The sequence below is a fragment of the Bombina bombina genome, unplaced genomic scaffold (assembly GCF_027579735.1).
Source record: "Bombina bombina isolate aBomBom1 unplaced genomic scaffold, aBomBom1.pri scaffold_1529, whole genome shotgun sequence".
In the NCBI taxonomy this organism is placed as follows: domain Eukaryota; kingdom Metazoa; phylum Chordata; class Amphibia; order Anura; family Bombinatoridae; genus Bombina; species Bombina bombina.
This window is the reverse complement of record NW_026512363.1, coordinates 20,895-40,276: the sequence shown is the minus strand read 5'-3', so window position 1 is coordinate 40,276 and position 19,382 is coordinate 20,895. Positions and strand designations below refer to the sequence as shown.

At 41.2% G+C, this 19,382-nt stretch overlaps 1 protein-coding gene across 1 annotated transcript in view; it reads right to left on the bottom strand.

The window, feature by feature from the left end:
* Positions 1–2,735: 2,735 nt before the first annotated feature.
* LOC128644258 (galactose-1-phosphate uridylyltransferase-like) overlaps positions 2,736–19,382 on the bottom strand; it is a gene marked incomplete at its 5' end in the record, with an annotated part of 28,954 nt that continues 12,307 nt past the window's right edge. The window contains one exon of the mRNA XM_053696936.1: positions 2,736–2,847. Coding sequence (XP_053552911.1) covers positions 2,749–2,847 — 99 coding nt within the window. The remainder of the gene's footprint in view (positions 2,848–19,382) is intronic.

The following is a 19,382-nucleotide window of genomic DNA, read 5'->3' as shown; positions in this document are numbered from 1 at the left end:
GGGTTGTGAGGCATTACCCTCTTGCTTAGAGGATGCAGAATTAGAGGCCGGTCCGTTCCTGAAATTGCGAAAGGAACGAAAATTAGACTTATTTTTGGCCTTGAAAGGCCTATCTTGTGGAAGGGCGTGGCCCTTTCCCCCAGTGATGTCTGAAATAATCTCTTTCAATTCTGGTCCAAATAGAGTTTTACCTTTGAAAGGGATGTTAAGTAATTTTGTCTTGGATGACACATCCGCTGACCAAGATTTTAGCCAAAGCGCTCTGCGCGCCACGATAGCAAACCCTGAATTTTTCGCCGCTAATCTAGCTAATTGCAAAGCGGCATCTAAAATAAAAGAGTTAGCCAACTTAAGTGCGTGAACTCTGTCCATAACCTCCTCATATGGAGTCTCTCTACTAAGCGAGTTTTCTAGTTCCTCGAACGAGAACTACGCTGCTGTAGTGACAGGAACAATGCACGAAATGGGTTGTAGAAGGTAACCTTGCTGTACAAAAATCTTTTTAAGCAAACCCTCCAATTTTTTATCCATAGGATCTTTGAAAGCACAACTATCTTCGATAGGAATAGTAGTGCGTTTGTTTAGAGTAGAAACTGCCCCCCTCGACCTTAGGGACCGTCTGCCATAAGTCCTTTCTGGGGTCGACCATAGGAAATAATTTCTTAAATATAGGGGGGGAACAAAAGGTATGCCGGGCTTTTCCCACTCCTTATTTACTATGTCCGCCACCCGCTTGGGTATAGGAAAAGCGTCGGGGTGCACCGGAACCTCTAGGAACTTGTCCATCTTGCATAATTTCTCTGGAATGACCAAGTTGTCACAATCATCCAGAGTAGATAACACCTCCTTAAGCAGTGCGCGGAGATGTTCTAATTTAAATTTAAATGTCACAACATCAGGTTCAGCTTGTTGAGAAATTTTTCCTGAATCTGAAATTTCCCCATCTGACAAAACCTCCCTCATGGCCCCTTCAGATTGGTGTGAGGGTATGACAGAACAATTATCATCAGCGCCCTCCTGCTCTTCAGTGTTTAAAACAGAGCAATCGCGCTTTCTCTGATAAGTAGGCATTTTGGATAAAATATTTGCTATGGAGTTATCCATTACAGCCGTTAATTGTTGCATGGTAATAAGCATTGGCGCACTAGATGTACTAGGGGCCTCCTGTATGGGCAAAACTGGTGTAGACACAGTAGGAGATGATGTAGTATCAGGTTTACTCCCCTCATCTGAGGAATCATCTTGGGCAATTTCATTATCTGTGGCAGTACTGTCCTTACTTTGTTTGGACGCTATGGCACAATTATCACATAAATTTAAATGGGGAGACACATTGGCTTTCATACATATAGAACATAGCTTATCCGAAAGCACAGACATTTTAAACAGGCTTAAACTTGTCAACAAAGCACAAAAAACGTTTTAAAACAAAACCGTTACTGTCTCTTTAAATTTTAAACAGAAAACACTTTATTACTGAATATGTGAAAAAGTATGAAGGAATTGTTCAAAAATTACCAAAATTCCACCACAGTGTCTTAAAGCATTAAGAGTATTGCACACCAAATTTCAGAGATTTAACCCTTAAAATAACGGAACCGGAGCCGTTTACAAATTTAACCCCTATACAGTCCCAGCTATAGCCTTTGCTGAGACCCAACCAAGCCCAGAGGGGAATACGATACCAATTGACGCCTTCTAGAAGCTTTTCCAGCAAATTTCAGATCCTCACACATGCATCTGCATGCCCTGCTCTCAAAAAACAACTGCGCAGTAATGGCGCGAAAATGAGGCTCAGTCTACAACTAGGAAGGCCCCCTGACTGGAAAAGGTGTCTAACATAGTGCCTGCCGTTTAATAAACGTTCCCCAAGTTTATAAATGCGAATTGTCAGCATAAATATGAATAAAATGCCCAAATAAAGCAATCGATTTAGCCCATAAAAATGTCTACCAGTTTTTTAGCCCATATTAAGCCCTTTATTCTGTTTGTTTGACTAAGAAAATGGCTTACCGGTCCCCATGAGGGGAAATGACAGCCTTCCAGCATTACATGGTCTTGTTAGAAATATGGCTAGTCATACCTTAAGCAGAAAAGTCTGCTAACTGTTTCCCCCAACTGAAGTTACTTCATCTCAACAGTCCTATGTGGAAACAGCAATCGATTTTAGTTACTGTCTGCTAAAATCATCTTCCTCTCACAAACAGAAATCTTCATCCTTTTCTGTTTCAGAGCAAATAGTACATGCCATACTATTTTAAAATAACAAACACTTGATAGAAGAATAAAAACTACATTTAAACACCAAAAAACTCTTAACCATCTCCGTGGAGATGTTGCCTGTGCAACGGCAAAGAGAATGACTGGGGTGGGCGGAGCCTAGGAGGGACTATGTGGCCAGCTTTGCTGGGACTCTTTGCCATTTCCTGTTGGGGAAGAGATATCCCACAAGTAAGGATGACGCCGTGGACCGGACACACCAATGTTGGAGAAAGTGTTTCATTCCATATAAACCAGTGACGTTTTGGGGTGTTGAAGGGGTGAACACCCCGAAACGTTACTAGTTTATATGGAATAAAACACTTTATTTCACCTGTATCAAGTCCAGTGAGTGCTTGTGTTATAACTTGGAGATATAGATACATACATACATACATACTGTAGAAATAGAGAAAGCACTCGTCGTTTTGACAACAATAATTTTTAATGAACGGTAAATGTTTTGGGGGTCTCACCATTTAACACCTACTACCTCCACCGTGCACAGACATCGTCAGACTCCGGAGCGTCCGTACAGCACAACTGTGCATGCGCAAGCGGCCAGACGGAGAGCCGACAAGGAAAAATCTAAAAAAGCAAAATGTAAACACATAGTGACTTATCAAACTACGTAACATACATACTAATGGGAATACAGTCCCCATAATCTGACATATATTTACAGCCTAATGGGAAATACCATCCTCTCTCTATGATACGAGTACAGCTAGCACATGGATTAGATCAGTCGATAATACTCATAATACCTGCCAGCTTATTACTAAGTGATTCTCCCCATCACTAAAGGCTAATGCTGCATTATCTAGCGCTAAGTCTTTGGACTATAAGGCCAGAACTCTCATGGTAATAGCAACTGCATACAGAGTCATCCACATATTATCCACCACCATAATCCTGATGCCATGAATATCAGGGGATAAACTTGCCTGGAACAAAAATATATCCCTATAGCAGACAAAGACAGTTATTAATGTAGGCAGCGTATATCGCAAGCTTGTTTACTTAGGCCCACCGCCATCCCTACATCCATACACCCACCATAAGGGTGTTATTAGTGGGATACCTAGTGTCAGGATATTATTCCACTCATATGGAATTATACACTGCCATAATAGATAGGGCAAAACCTCTACAACAAAAAGCAATGATAATCCAAACGCACATTAAGTCCCTTTGGATACATAGTATCCAAGTTAAAAATCCACTGGGACTCCTTTTGAAGTAGACTTTTAGCCCTATCACCTCCTCGAGGACATCTAGGGATATGATCTATTATGATGCATCTCAAATCAGAAACCCCCATGCCTGTTAGTGCAAAAATGTCTAGCCACCGGTTGGTTAGAATCCCCCACTTCGATGGCCTTACGCATTTCCGACCGGTGGTTAGCCATTCTTGTCCTAAAGTCATCCTGGGTCTACCCTACGTAGAATCTGCCACAAGTACAGTGAAGCAGGTGTGCAACAAACTTAGTAGTACAGATGACCCTGTGTTGAATATAGAATTTTTTGTTAGACCAAGGATGTGTGAAAACATTGTTCTGTGTTAAGCCACTGCAGGTAATGCATCCACAACGGAAACAACCCTTTTTAGTGGTACTTAACCAAGTGGTTAGCATATAGCTGTCAGTATTATCAGGTCTCAATAGCATATCCTTCAAGGATCTTCCTTTCTTAAATCCCACCATAGGTTTTTCCATTGTGCCAAAAGGTAGTGAGTTATCACTGGATAAGATGTCCCAATGCTCCTTCAGGGTTTTTGAAAAATCCAGTTTCTCTGGGGAGAATGTGGTGGTAAAAATCATTCGCTGGCTAGTTGTTCCTTTGTCCACCTTAGACAGTGCCTGTTCTTGGGTCATAGATGCTGACTCAGCCAGTGCTGGCCTTAGCTGTGTGAAGCCATAGCCCTGTTATTCAAATGTATTCTGCATGGCAACTAGTTGTCATTCCTTGTTCACTTCATTAGTGTTGTTACGGATCACCCGCTTAAATTGTGACTTTGGGCAAAGCCTTCTTTAGGCTAGGGGGGTGGCAACTAGAAACATCCAACAGTGAGTTTGTCTGTTTCCTTCTGAAACAAAGTGGTGCATAACTTCATGTTGTCTTTATAGATCCTCAAATCCAAGAAATCGATACTCTCTGTGTTGAAGGTTAACTTAAAGCGTACCTGAGGATTTACGCTATTTAGGATTGCAAACCAGGATAAGAGTTCTTAAGGGGTGCCCCCCCATATCACCAGCAGATCATCTATATATCTCCTGTACAGTTTCACTCTATTATCCCTGAAGGCATCCGTTTCTTCAGTTTCAAACTGTGCCATAAAAAGATTTGCATATGATGGGGTCACATTGGACCCCATCGCAATCCCTGATGTTTGCAGGAAGAATTCTTTTTCAAATTTGAAATAATTACATCTCAAACAAAAATCCAACAACTCCAGAATGACATTGATCGGAGGACCCACATAGGGGTATTTGAGGAGATAAGACACTGATGCCATCCCCTGAGTGTGAGGAATACTGGTGTATAGACTGGTCACACTGGTCCAGTGTGACCAGAATATCATTAGCTCTAACATTTTGCCAGGTTTTTAGCAGCTTGATCAGTTCAATGGAATCCAAGAGGAAAGAAGGTGTTCCTAACCAGTGGCTGTAATATCGCATCCACAAATGTCACTAAAGGTTGTAAAATAGATCCCTGTGCCGATACAATCGGCCTACCCGGGGGCGATGTGAGATTCTCATGCACCTTCGCCAGAGTATAAATGACAGGTACAATGGGATGATCTACCTGCAGATAATCCTTCAGTAACTTGGAGTTGAGCACATCCTTGGTCTAACAAAAAATTCTATATTCAACACAGGGTCACCTTTACTACATTTGTTGTATACCTGCTTCACTGTCCTTGTGGCAGGCCATCAAAGTGGGTGATTCTGACCAACCGGTGGCTAGACATTTTTGCACTAACAGGCATGGCTGGGGTTTCTGATTTGAGATGCATCATAATAGATCATATCCCTAGATGTCCTATAGGAGGTGATAGGGCTAAATGTCTACTTCAAAAGGAGTCCCAGTGGATTTTTAACTTGGATACTATGTATCCAAAGGGACTTAATGTGCATTTGGATTATCATTGCTTTTTGTAGTGGAGGCTTTACCCTATCTATTATGGCAGTGTATAATCCAATAGAAGTGTAATAATATCCTGACACTAGGTATCCCATTAATAACACCCTTATGGTGGGTGTATGGATGTAGGGATGGCGGTGAGCCTAAGTAAACAAGCTTGAGATATACGCTGCCTACATTAATAACTGTCTTTATGTCTGCTATAGGGATATATTTTTGTTCCAGGCTAGCTTATCCCCTGATATTCCTGGCATCAGGATTAAAGTGGTGGATAATATGTGGATGACTCCGCTTGCAGTTGTTATTACCATGGGAGTTCTGGCCTTATAGTCCAAAGACTTAGCGCTAGATAATGCAGCATTAGCCTTTAGTGATGGGGAGATTCACTTAGTAATAAGCTGTCAGGTATTATGAGTATTAGCGACTGATCTAATCTATGTGCTAGCTGTACTAGTATCGTAGAGAGAGGATGGTATTTCCCAATAGGCTGTAAATATATAGATTATGGGGACTGTATTCCCATTAGTATGTATGTTACATAGTTTGATAAGTCACTATTGCCTAGATTTAGAGTTTGGCGTTAGCCGTCAAAAGCAGCGTTAAGGGGTCCTAACGCTGCTTTTTACCGCCCGCTGGTATTTAGAGTCAGCCAGGAAAGGGTCTAACGCTCACTTCCAAGCCGAGACTTTTCCATACCGCAGATCCCCTTACGCCAATTGCGTATCCTATCTTTTCAATGGGATCTTCCTAACGCTGGTATTTAGAGTCTTGGCTGAAGTGAGCGGTACACCCTCTACCGACAAGACTCCATCCGCAGGAAAAAGTCAGTAGTTAAGAGCTTTCTGGGCTAACGCCGGTTTATAAAGCTCTTAACTACTGTGCTCTAAAGTACACTAACACCCATAAACTACCTAGGTACCCCTAAACCGAGGCCCCCCCACATCGTAGCCACTCTAATAAAAAAATGTAACCCCTAATCTGCCGACCGCACATCGCCGCCACCTACATTATCCCTATGTACCCCTAATCTGCTGCCCCTAACATCGCCGACACCTACATAATATTTATTAACCCCTAATCTGCCCCCCAACGTCGCCGCTACCTACCTACACTTATTAACCCCTAATCTGCCGACCGGACCTCGCCGCCACTCTAATAAATGTATTAACCCCTAAACCGCCGCACTCCCGCCTCGCAAACCCTATAATAAATAGTATTAACCCCTAATCTGCCCTCCCTAACGTCGCCGCTACCTTACCTACACTTATTAACCCCTAATCTGCCGACCGGACCTCGCCGCTACTCTAATAAATGTATTAACCCCTAAAGCTAAATCTAACCCTAACCCTAACACCCCCTAAATTAAATATAATTTTAATCTAACGAAATTAATTAAATATAATTAACTAAAGTCTTCCTATTTAAAGCTAAATACTTACCTGTAAAATAAACCATAATATAGCTACAATATAACGAATAATTATATTGTAGCTATTTTAGAATTTATATTTATTTTACAGGCAACTTTGTATTTATTTTAACTAGGTACAATAGCTATTAAATAGTTATTTACTATTTAATAGCTACCTAGTTAAAATAATTACCAAATTACCTGTAAAATAAATCGTAACCTACGTTACAATTAAACAAAACACTACACTATCAATAAATAAATTAAATAAATTAACTCCTACAATTAAATAAACTAAACTACCAAAAAAAACAAACACTAAATTACAAAAAATAAAAAAAGATTACCAGAATTTTAAGCTAATTACACCTACTCTAAGCCCCCTAATAAAATAACAAAGCTCCCCAAAATAAAAAAAAATTTCCCTACCCTAATCTAAATTTAAAAAGTTAACAGCTCTATTACCTTGCCAGCCCTTAAAAGGGCTTTTTGCGGGGCATGCCCCAAAGAAATCAGCTCTTTTGCCTGTAAAAAAAAAAAAAAAAACACAATACCACCCCCCAACATTACAACCCACCAACCACATACCCCTACTCTAACCCAAACCCCCCTTAAATAAACCTAACACTACCCCCCTGAAGATCTCCCTACCTTGAGTCGTCTTCACCCAACCGGGCACCGATGGACCAAAAGAAGACATCCGGAGCGGCAGAAGTCTTCATCCTATCCGGGCAGAAGAGGACATCCGGACCGGCAGACATCTTCATCCAAGCAGCATCTTCTATCTTCATCCATCCGGCTGTTCCTTCCTTTATCAAGTCGGAATCAATACTGACCAATTCAATGGAATTTACAGATTATATCTTAAAACACAGAATAGCTAAGAAGACAGAAAGTGCAGGGAGAGGAAAAATCATGAGGGGGGCTTAGGTAACAGGCAGAGAGTGTCCAGTGTAGGAGAACAGACACGGGAAATATATAGCTTTACATAGAGCATATACTGACATAAAGTTATATATCAACATTGAATCAATTGAAACATTGAATCAATATCTATAAAGATGTGAAATTGTATATACAGGGGGAATATAAAAGTTAAAAAAAGACAAAAGTGTGGACATAGGCTTACCTGTGTACCTATGTATAAAGAATGTGGAATATACAATGTAATTGACTAAATGAAGTACACTACACAAAAATGTTATAAGGTGTTAAGAATCCAGAGTCTACATTTAGTCCAGAATTAAACAAGTTGAAGTGCATTACCATTTTCATATCAAAGGTTTTTCTTTCCATGGTGTTTTTGAAGTTGCCTCTGAGAATTTTGATTTTGAGGTTTTTGATGGAGTGGTCAGGTTGGGTGAAATGGTGACCAACGGGGGTGCAGTATTTTGTTTCACAGTGGTTTTTGATTGAGTGTCTGTGTAAGTTCATCCGAAGGTGCAGTTTTTGGCTTGTTTCTCCAATATAGCAACCACCTAACCTGAAGCAGAAACTGGTATATAGGAAGCTACCCCTTGAGAAAAAGAACACTCAGAATGGAACCAAGTGCTGCTATAAAGCTCTCTGCAAACTATGTCAACACGTTTGTGAAAGCAGCACAGCAAATCACAATAATAAATCCTATAACATTAAAGGGGCATATTCATGTATATCTGCAAATGTGGTATACATGATACATTGCACTGCATGTGAAGTGGAATGTTATATTGGAGAAACAAGTCAAAAACTGCACCTTCAGATGGACTCTGGATTGTTAACACATTATCAAAATTTTCTGTAATGTACTTTCATTTAGTCAAACAATTACATTGTATATTCCACATTCTTTATACATAGGTACACAGGTAAGCCTATGTCCACACTTTTGTCTTTTTTAACTTTTGTATTCCCCCTGTATATACAATGTCACATCTTTCTAGATATTGATTCAATGTTGATATATAACTTTATGTCAGTATGTTAAGCTATATATTTCCCTTGTCTGTTCTCCTACACTGGACACCGTCTGCCTGTTACCTAAGCCCCCCTCATGATTTTTACGACACCTCCTCCTCTCCCTGCACTTTCTGTCTTCTTAGCTATTCTGTGTTTTAAGATATAGGCATCTATTTATCAAGCCGTCAATTGCAAATACGCTGGTATTCCACAGCGTATTTGTGGCGAGTCTGATTCGCCTTAGTTATCAAACCCTACAGACCGGCAAAAGTAGAATTTTGTGACGTAACATACGATCCGCCGGACTCAGTCCGACACAGATCGATGCTTGCGTCATTACAGATGTTCCGAATGCAAATTCGGCACAATCTGACTACTTTTGCTAGTTATCAAATTTCTACCAGGTACGCTCGCCACTATTCCGGCCCAGCGTACCTGGTTTTCAATCCGCTGCCCTGGAGGCGGGGTTTGCCATAGGAATCAATAGGAGTCTGAAAGCAGCGAAAGCTCATATTCACTGCTGCCTGATATCCCATTGATTCCTATGGTAACGTTTACACCTAACACCCTAACATGTACCCCGAGTCTAAACACCTCTAATATGCCCCCCCTACACCGCCGCCACCTACATTATACTTAATAACCCCTAATCTGCCACCCCTGACACTGCCGCCACCTACATTATACTTATTAACCCCTAATCTGCCGCCCCTGACACCGCCGCCACCTAATCTGCCCCCTCACGTCGCCGCCACCTACCTACATTTATTAACCCCTAATCTGCCACCCCCAACGTCGCCAACGTCGCCGCCACTATATTAAATTCATTAACCCCTAAACCTAAGTCTAACCCTAACACCCCCTAACTTAAATATAATTTAAAGAAATCTAAATAAATATTCCTATCATTTACTAAATTATTCCTATTTAAAACTAAATACTTACCTATAAAATAAACCCTAAGCTAGCTGCAATATAACTAATAGTTACATTGTATCTATCTTAGGGTTTATTTTTATTTTACAGGCAAGTTTGTATTTATTTTAACTAGGTAGAATAGTTATTAACTATTTACTAACTACCTAGTTAAAATAAATACAAATTTACCTGTAAAATAAAACCTAACCTAATTTACAATTACACCTAACACTACACTATAATTAAATTAATTCCCTAAATTAAATACAATTAAATAAAATTATCTAAAGTACAAAAAAAATAAACACTAAATTGCAGAAAACAATAAACAAATTACAAGATTTTTAAACTAATTACACCTAATCTAATCCCCCTAACAAAATAAAAAAAAGCCCTACCCTACACTAAATTACAAATAGCCCTTAAAAGGGCCTTTTGCGGGGCATTGCCCCCAAGTAATCAGCTCTTTTACCTGTAAAAAAAAAGTAGGGGGGGCAGATTAGGGGTGAATAAGTATAATGTAGGTGGCGGTGGGCTCCGGGAGCAGCGGTTTAGCGGTTAAACACTTTATTTAGTTGCGGCGGGGTCCGTGAGCGGCAGTATAAGGATAAAACAGTATAGTATAGTGTCGGTGTTAAGTGACAGTATACCAATAAAGCTGGGAAAAAGCCGAAGAGCAGCGAGATCGATGACTGTTAGTTAACAACAGTCCGCTGCTCATCGCCCCATACTTGGTGCGTGGCTTTTTTGGTAACTTTTGAGAACGTATTCAGGTTAGGCGAGCATATTGGTGCCGTCAAATGCAAGTAAGTTGATGGCTTGATAAGTAGATGCCATAATCTGTAAATTCCATTGAATTGGTCAGTATTGCTTCAGACTTGATAAAGGAAGGAACTCTTCCGAAAGCTTGTCAATTTATAAATGTATAGTTAGTCCAATAAAAAAGTATCATTGCTCAATGCAATACTCTTGTTATTTTAAAATCTAAATCTCTGGACTAACACGGCTACTCCAATCAACGTATATATATATATATATATATTTTATATATTTTAACATGTTTGGGTGTTATACATAACTATTGTGATAAGTTGATAGTGAGAAGCGCCAAAGGCAGGTGCAGTAAATCTGTTCTAAATTTAATGTATAAGCGATAAATGAGTTACAATGTGCCTAAAAACCATACACTGAGATGGATATACACAATAAATTACAATAAAAGTACAATAAAAATACAATAAAAACACAATAAAATTACACTAAATTACAATGTAATACAATGTACTGAAGAGGTGGATCCACCTGGCTAACAGGAATAAATCATTAGTACTTTAATGGAGTTAACCTATCTTTTGTATGGTCTATGATAAGACCCTAGTGTACGCCTGTGACTTATTGTGAGGCTGGCTCACACCTGGTGGAGTGTGGCAATAGGAGTGACCAGTAAAAAATGTTAAAAATGCAAAGAGGTGAATAAAAAGGATGTGAAAAAATGGTTGTGGAAATACTACACAATAAAACAAAAACAAAAATTAGAAAAACAAAAATAAAAATACAAATTGGATGGTGGTGATATCACTGTGTAGTGAGTGAAACCCCAATAGGTGTCATGAGTGATAACCAAAAAACAGAAAACAACAACAAATCCACAAACAGTTAAATAAGTGTCACAATCCAGCTGAACATTATCCAAAAAAAGTGTGTGATCCAAAAAATAAAGTTAGTCACAAAAAACATAATTTATGCTTACCTGATAAATTCCTTTCTTCTGTTGTGTGATCAGTCCACGGGTCATCATTACTTCTGGGATATAACTCCTCCCCAACAGGAAATGCAAGAGGATTCACCCAGCAGAGCTGATATAGCTCCTCCCCTCTACGTCAGTCCCAGTCATTCGACCAAGAATCAACGAGAAAGGAGTAACCAAGGGTGAAGTGGTGACTGGAGTATAATTTAAAAGATATTTACCTGCCTTAAAAACAGGGCGGGCCGTGGACTGATCACACAACAGAAGAAAGGAATTTATCAGGTAAGCATAAATTATGTTTTCTTCTGTTATGTGTGATCAGTCCACGGGTCATCATTACTTCTGGGATACCAATACCAAAGCAAAAGTACACGGATGACGGGAGGGATAGGCAGGCTCATTATACAGAAGGAACCACTGCCTGAAGAACCTTTCTCCCAAAAATAGCCTCCGAAGAAGCAAAAGTGTCAAATTTGTAAAATTTGGAAAAAGTATGAAGCGAAGACCAAGTTGCAGCCTTGCAAATCTGTTCAACAGAGGCCTCATTCTTAAAGGCCCAAGTGGAAGCCACAGCTCTAGTGGAATGAGCTGTAATTCTTTCAGGAGGCTGCTGTCCAGCAGTCTCATAGGCTAAACGTATTATGTTACGAAGCCAAAACGAGAGAGAGGTAGCAGAAGCTTTTTGACCTCTCCTCTGTCCAGAATAAACGACAAACAGGGAAGAAGTTTGACGAAACTCTTTAGTTGCCTGCAAGTAGAACTTGAGGGCACGAACTACATCCAGATTGTGTAGAAGACGTTCCTTCTTTGAAGAAGGATTTGGACACAAGGATGGAACAACAATCTCTTGATTGATATTCCTGTTAGTAACTACCTTAGGTAAGAACCCAGGTTTAGTACGCAGAACTACCTTGTCTGAGTGAAAAATCAGATAAGGAGAATCACAATGTAATGCTGATAACTCAGAGACTCTTCGAGCCGAGGAAATAGCCATTAAAAACAGAACTTTCCAAGATAACAATTTTATATCAATGGAATGAAGGGGTTCAAACGGAACACCCTGTAAAACGTTAAGAACTAAGTTTAAACTCCATGGTGGAGCAACAGCTTTAAACACAGGCTTGATCCTAGCTAAAATAAAAAGAGAGAAGCGCTCAACCTGGGAACGAACAATAGCATAATAGCTTGTTCTATGGCTAGTTACCACCCTAGAAGCAGCCTCTTTTTGCTCAATATGTGCCTTTCACAGAGAAGAACTTTCCTGTAGCATATCAGTCTGATCCTGACTTAACAGTGCAGTCCAGCCCCGAAATACCAGGCAATCCCTCTCTGAACAAGAGAAATAGCAAAACCCCAGACGTACGTTTCGGCCTATTGTGGGCCTCGTCAGTGAGGTGCAGCCATATCCCTCTAGGCACACTGAGCAACGGGTCCACGTCTGGATTACCGCATCACACTTAGGGAGACTTCCCTAAGTGTCATAATTTGCATAAATAAAAAGAGAGAAGCGCTCAACCTGGGAACGAACAATAGCATAATAGCTTGTTCTATGGCTAGTTACCACCCTAGAAGCAGCCTCTTTTTGCTCAATATGTGCCTTTCACAGAGAAGAACTTTCCTGTAGCATATCAGTCTGATCCTGACTTAACAGTGCAGTCCAGCCCCGAAATACCAGGCAATCCCTCTCTGAACAAGAGAAATAGCAAAACCCCAGACGTACGTTTCGGCCTATTGTGGGCCTCGTCAGTGAGGTGCAGCCATATCCCTCTAGGCACACTGAGCAACGGGTCCACGTCTGGATTACCGCATCACACTTAGGGAGACTTCCCTAAGTGTCATAATTTGCATAAATAAAAAGAGAGAAGCGCTCAACCTGGGAACGAACAATAGCATAATAGCTTGTTCTATGGCTAGTTACCACCCTAGAAGCAGCCTCTTTTTGCTCAATATGTGCCTTTCACAGAGAAGAACTTTCCTGTAGCATATCAGTCTGATCCTGACTTAACAGTGCAGTCCAGCCCCGAAATACCAGGCAATCCCTCTCTGAACAAGAGAAATAGCAAAACCCCAGACGTACGTTTCGGCCTATTGTGGGCCTCGTCAGTGAGGTGCAGCCATATCCCTCTAGGCACACTGAGCAACGGGTCCACGTCTGGATTACCGCATCACACTTAGGGAGACTTCCCTAAGTGTCATAATTTGCATAAATAAAAAGAGAGAAGCGCTCAACCTGGGAACGAACAATAGCATAATAGCTTGTTCTATGGCTAGTTACCACCCTAGAAGCAGCCTCTTTTTGCTCTTTTTGTCAGCTAAAGCCTGACAAAAGGCCTGGACGTCTGGATTTTCTGACACACGCCTGTGTAACAAGATGGACAGAGCTGAAATCTGTCCCTTTAATGAACTAGCCGATAAACCCTTTTCTAAGCCCTCTTGTAGAAAGGACAAGATCCTAGAGATCCTAACCTTACTCCAGGAGTAACGTTTGGATTCACACCAGTATAGGTATTTACGCCATATTTTATGGTAAATCTTTCTGGTAACAGGCTTCCTAGCCTGTATCAGGGTATCAATAACCGACTCAGAAAAACCACGTTTTGATAAAATCAAGCGTTCAATTTCCAAGCAGTCAGTTTCAGAGAAGTTAGATTTTGATGTTTGAACGGACCCTGTATCAGAAGGTCCTGTCTTAGAGGTAGAGACCAAGGTGGACAGGATGACATGTCCACTAGATCTGCATACCAAGTCCTGCGTGGCCATGCAGGTGCTATTAGAATCACTGATGCTCTCTCCTGTTTGATTTTGGCAATCAATCGAGGAAGCAGCGGGAAGGGTGGAAACACATAAGCCATCCCGAAGTTCCAAGGTGCTGTCAAAGCATCTATCAGAACCGCTCCCGGATCCCTGGATCTGGACCCGTAGTGAGGAAGTTTGGCGTTCTGGCGAGACGCCATGAGATCTATCTCTGGTTTGCCCCAACTTCGAAGTATTTGGGCAAAGACCTCCGGATGAAGTTCCCACTCCCCCGGATGAAAAGTCTGGCGACTCAAGAAATCCGCCTCCCAGTTCTCCACTCCCGGGATGTGGATTGCTGACAGGTGGCAAGAGTGAGACTCTGCCCATCGAATTATCTTTGATACTTCCATCATTGCTAGGGAGCTTTTTGTCCCTCCCTGATGGTTGATGTAAGCTACAGTCGTGATATTGTCCGACTGAAACCTGATGAACCCCCGAGTTGTTAATTGGGGCCAAGCCAGAAGGGCATTGAGAACTGCTCTCAATTCCAGAATGTTTATTGGAAGGAGACTCTCCTCCTGATTCCATAATCCCTGAGCCTTCAGAGAATTCCAGACAGCGCCCCAACCTAGTAGGCTGGCGTCTGTTGTTACAATTGTCCAGTCTGGCCTGCTGAATGGCATCCCCCTGGACAGGTGTGGCCGATGAAGCCACCATAGAAGAGAATTTCTGGTCTCTTGATTCAGATTCAGAGTAGGGGACAAATCTGAGTAATCCCCATTCCACTGACTTAGCATGCATAATTGCAGCGGTCTGAGGTGTAGGCGTGCAAAAGGTACTATGTCCATTGCCGCTACCATTAAGCCGATCACCTCCATGCATTGCGCTACTGACGGGTGTTGAATGGAATGAAGGACACGGCATGCATCTTGAAGTTTTGTTAACCTGTCCTCTGTCAGGTAAATCTTCATTTCTACAGAATCTATAAGAGTCCCCAAGAATGGAACTCTTGTGAGAGGAAAAAGAGAACTCTTCTTTTCGTTCACTTTCCATCCATGCGACCTTAGAAATGCCAGAACTAACTCTGTATGAGACTTGGCAGTTTGAAAGCTTGAAGCCTGTATTAGAATGTCGTCTAGATACGGAGCTACCGAAATCCCTCGCGGTCTTAGTACCGCCAGGAGGGCACCTAGAATCTTTGTGAAGATTCTTGGGGCCGTAGCCAATCCGAATGGAAGAGCTACAAACTGGTAGTGCCTGTCTAGGAAGGCAAACCGTAGATACCGGTGATGATCTTTGTGGATCGGTATGTGAAGGTAAGCATCTTTTAAATCCACTGTGGTCATGTACTGACCCTTTTGGATCATGGGCAAGATTGTCCGAATAGTTTCCATTTTGAACGATGGAACTCTTAGGAATTTGTTTAGAATCTTTAAATCTAGGATTGGTCTGAAGGTTCCCTCTTTTTTGGGAACCACAAACAGGTTTGAGTAGAACCCTTGTCCTTGTTCCGACCGCGGAACCGGATGGATCACTCCCATTAATAACAGATCTTGTACACAGCGTAGAAACGCTTCTTTCTTTATCTGGTTTGTTGACAATCTTGACAGATGAAATCTCCCTCTTGGGGGAGATAATTTGAAGTCTAGAAGGTATCCCTGAGATATGATCTCTAGCGCCCAGGGATCCTGAACATCTCTTGCCCAGGCCTGGGCGAAGAGAGAAAGTCTGCCCCCCACTAGATCCGGTCCCGGATCGGGGGCTCTCGATTCATGCTGTCTTTGGGGCAGCAGCAGGTTTCCTGGCCTGTTTGCCCTTGTTCCAGGACTGGTTGGGCTTCCAGCCTTGCCTGTAACGAGCAACAGCTCCTTCCTGTTTTGGTGCAGTGGAGGTTGATGCTGCTCCTGTTTTGAAATTCCGAAAGGGACGAAAATTAGACTGTCTAGCCTTAGCTTTGGCTTTGTCTTGAGGTAGGGCGTGGCCCTTACCTCCTGTAATGTCAGCGATAATCTCTTTCAAACCGGGCCCAAATAAGGACTGCCCCTTGAAAGGAATATTAAGTAATTTGGACTTAGAAGTAACATCAGCTGACCAGGATTTTAGCCACAGCGCCCTACGTGCCTGTATGGCGAATCCTGAGTTCTTAGCCGTAAGTTTGGTTAAATGTACTACGGCCTCCGAAATGAATGAATTAGCTAGTTTAAGGACTCTAAGCCTGTCCATAATGTCGTCTAGCGTATATGAACTAAGGTTCTCTTCCAGAGACTCAATCCAAAATGCTGCCGCAGCCGTAATCGGCGCGATACATGCAAGGGGTTGCAAAATAAAACCTTGTTGAACAAACATTTTCTTAAGGTAACCCTCCAATTTTTTATCCATTGGATCTGAAAAGGCACAGCTATCCTCCACCGGGATAGTGGTACGCTTAGCTAGAGTAGAAACTGCTCCCTCCACCTTAGGGACCGTTTGCCATAAGTCCCGAGTGGTGGCGTCTATTGGAAACATCTTTCTAAATATTGGAGGGGGTGAGAACGGCACACCGGGTCTATCCCACTCCTTAGTAACAATTTCAGTTAATCTCTTAGGTATAGGAAAAACGTCAGTACTCGCCGGTACCGCAAAGTATTTATCCAACCTACATAGTTTCTCTGGTATTGCAACGGTGTTACAATCATTGAGAGCTGCTAAGACCTCCCCTAGTAATACACGGAGGTTCTCCAATTTAAATTTAAAATTTGAAATATCTGAATCCAATCTGTTTGGATCAGAACCGTCACCCACAGAATGAAGCTCTCCGTCCTCATGCTCTGCAAGCTGTGACGCAGTATCAGACATGGCCCTAGTATTGTCAGCGCACTCTGTTCTCACCCCAGAGTGATCACGCTTGCCTCTTAGCTCAGGTAATTTAGACAAAACTTCAGTCATAACAGTAGCCATATCTTGTAATGTTATCTGTAATGGCCGCCCAGATGTACTAGGCGCCATAATATCACGCACCTCCCGGGCGGGAGATGCAGGTACTGCCGCGTGAGGCGAGTTAGTCGGCATAACTCTCCCCTCGCAGATTGGTGAAATTTGTTCACATTGTACAGATTGACTTTTATTTAAAGTAGCATCAATACAGTTAGTACATAAATTTCTATTGGGCTCCACCTTGGCATTGGAACAAATGACACAGATATCCTCTGAGTCAGACATGTTTAACACACTAGCAATAACTTGCAACCTGGTTATAATCTTTTTTATCAAAAACGTACTGTGCCTCAAAGAGGTACTTAAACGATTAAATGATTAAATGACAGTTTGAGATAATACACTGAGAACAGTTATAGCATCAATTTTAAAACAACACAACTTTTAGCAAGGGTTTTGTTCCCATTAGTAAGATAACATAACTAAATTTGACACAAAAATTATTGAGTAACGTCTTTATCCACAGTCAATATAAAAAATTCTCACAGCTCTGCTGAGAGAATGTACCTCCCTTCAAGAAGTTTGAAGACCCCTGAGATCTGTCAGAGATGAACCGGATCATGCAGGAAAAATAATAGCTGACTGGAAATTGTTGATGCGTAGCAAAGAGCGCCAAAAACGGCCCCTCCCTCTCACACACAGCAGTGAAGAGAAACGAAACTGTCACAATTCAAAATAAACTACTGCCAAGTGGAAAATAAAGCCCAAACATTTATTTACTCAGTACCTCAACAGTGTAAACGATTCTACATTCCAGCAAAAACGTTTAACATGATATAAAACTTATTAAAAAGATTAGTGACCTTTAACAAAGTAGTTCCGGTGAAGTACCATTCCCAGAATACTGAAGTGTATACATACATGTCATTATAGCGGTATAGCAGGATTTTCTCATCAATTCCATTCAGAAAATAAAAAACTGCTACATACCTCAATGCAGATTCATCTGCCCCTGTCCCCTGATCTGAAGCTTTTACCTCCCTCAGATGGCCGAGAACAGCAATATGATCTTAACTACTCCGGTTAAAATCATAGTAAAAACTCTGGTAGATTCTTCCTCAAAGTCTGCCAGAGAAGTAATAACACGCTCCGGTGCTATTATAAAATAACAAACTTTTGATTGAAGTCATAAAAACTAAGTATAATCACCAAAGTCCTCTCACACATCCTATCTAGTCGTTGGGTGCAAGAGAATGACTGGGACTGACGTAGAGGGGAGGAGCTATATCAGCTCTGCTGGGTGAATCCTCTTGCATTTCCTGTTGGGGAGGAGTTATATCCCAGAAGTAATGATGACCCGTGGACTGATCACACATAACAGAAGAAAAGAGAGTACAAACTTGTTTCCTGGTGGTGAGAAGTGTCGTGGTGTAGTATATTTGTATTCCTGGTGGTGAGAAGTGTTGAGGTGGTTCTGATGGTGAAAATCCTGTGATGAATGTCCTATTGGTCCTGGACTTCCATTGCTCCTAATGTCCTATAAAGATAAAATACAATGTACAAGATTGTCCAAACTGTTTTAAAAGATTGGAAAAGAGCTTACCAGCTGCTTGTCAACGCGTTTCGGCCCAACTGTGTGGGCCTTTATCAAGACTGAGTCTTGTACATTGTATTTTATCTTTATAGGACATTAGGAGCAATGGAAGTCCAGGAACAATAGGACATTCATCACAGGATTTTCACCATCAGAACCCCCTCAACACTTCTCACCACCAGGAAACAAGTTTGTACTCTCTTTTTTGTGACTAACTTTATTTTTTGGATCACACATTTTTTTGGATAATGTTCAGCTGGATTGTGACACTTATTTAACTGTTTGTGGATTTGATGTTGTTTTCTGTTTTTTGGTTATCACTCACAACACCTATTGGGGTTTCACTCACTTCACAGTGATATCACCACCATCCAATTTTTATTTTTATTTTTGTTTTTCTAATTTTTGTTTTTGTTTTATTGTGTGGTATTTCCACAACCGTTTTTTCACATCCTTTTTATTCACCTCTTTGCATTTTTAACTTTTTTACTGGTCACTCCTATTGCCACACTCCACCAGGTGTGAGCCAGCCTCACAATAAGTCACAGGCGTACACTAGGGTCTTATCATAGACCATACAAAAGATAGGTTAACTCCATTAAAGTACTATTGATTTATTCCTGTTAGCCAGGTGGATCCACAATTTCAGTACATTGTATTACATTGTAATTTAGTGTAATTTTGTGTTTTTATTGTACTTTTATTGTACTTTTATTGCA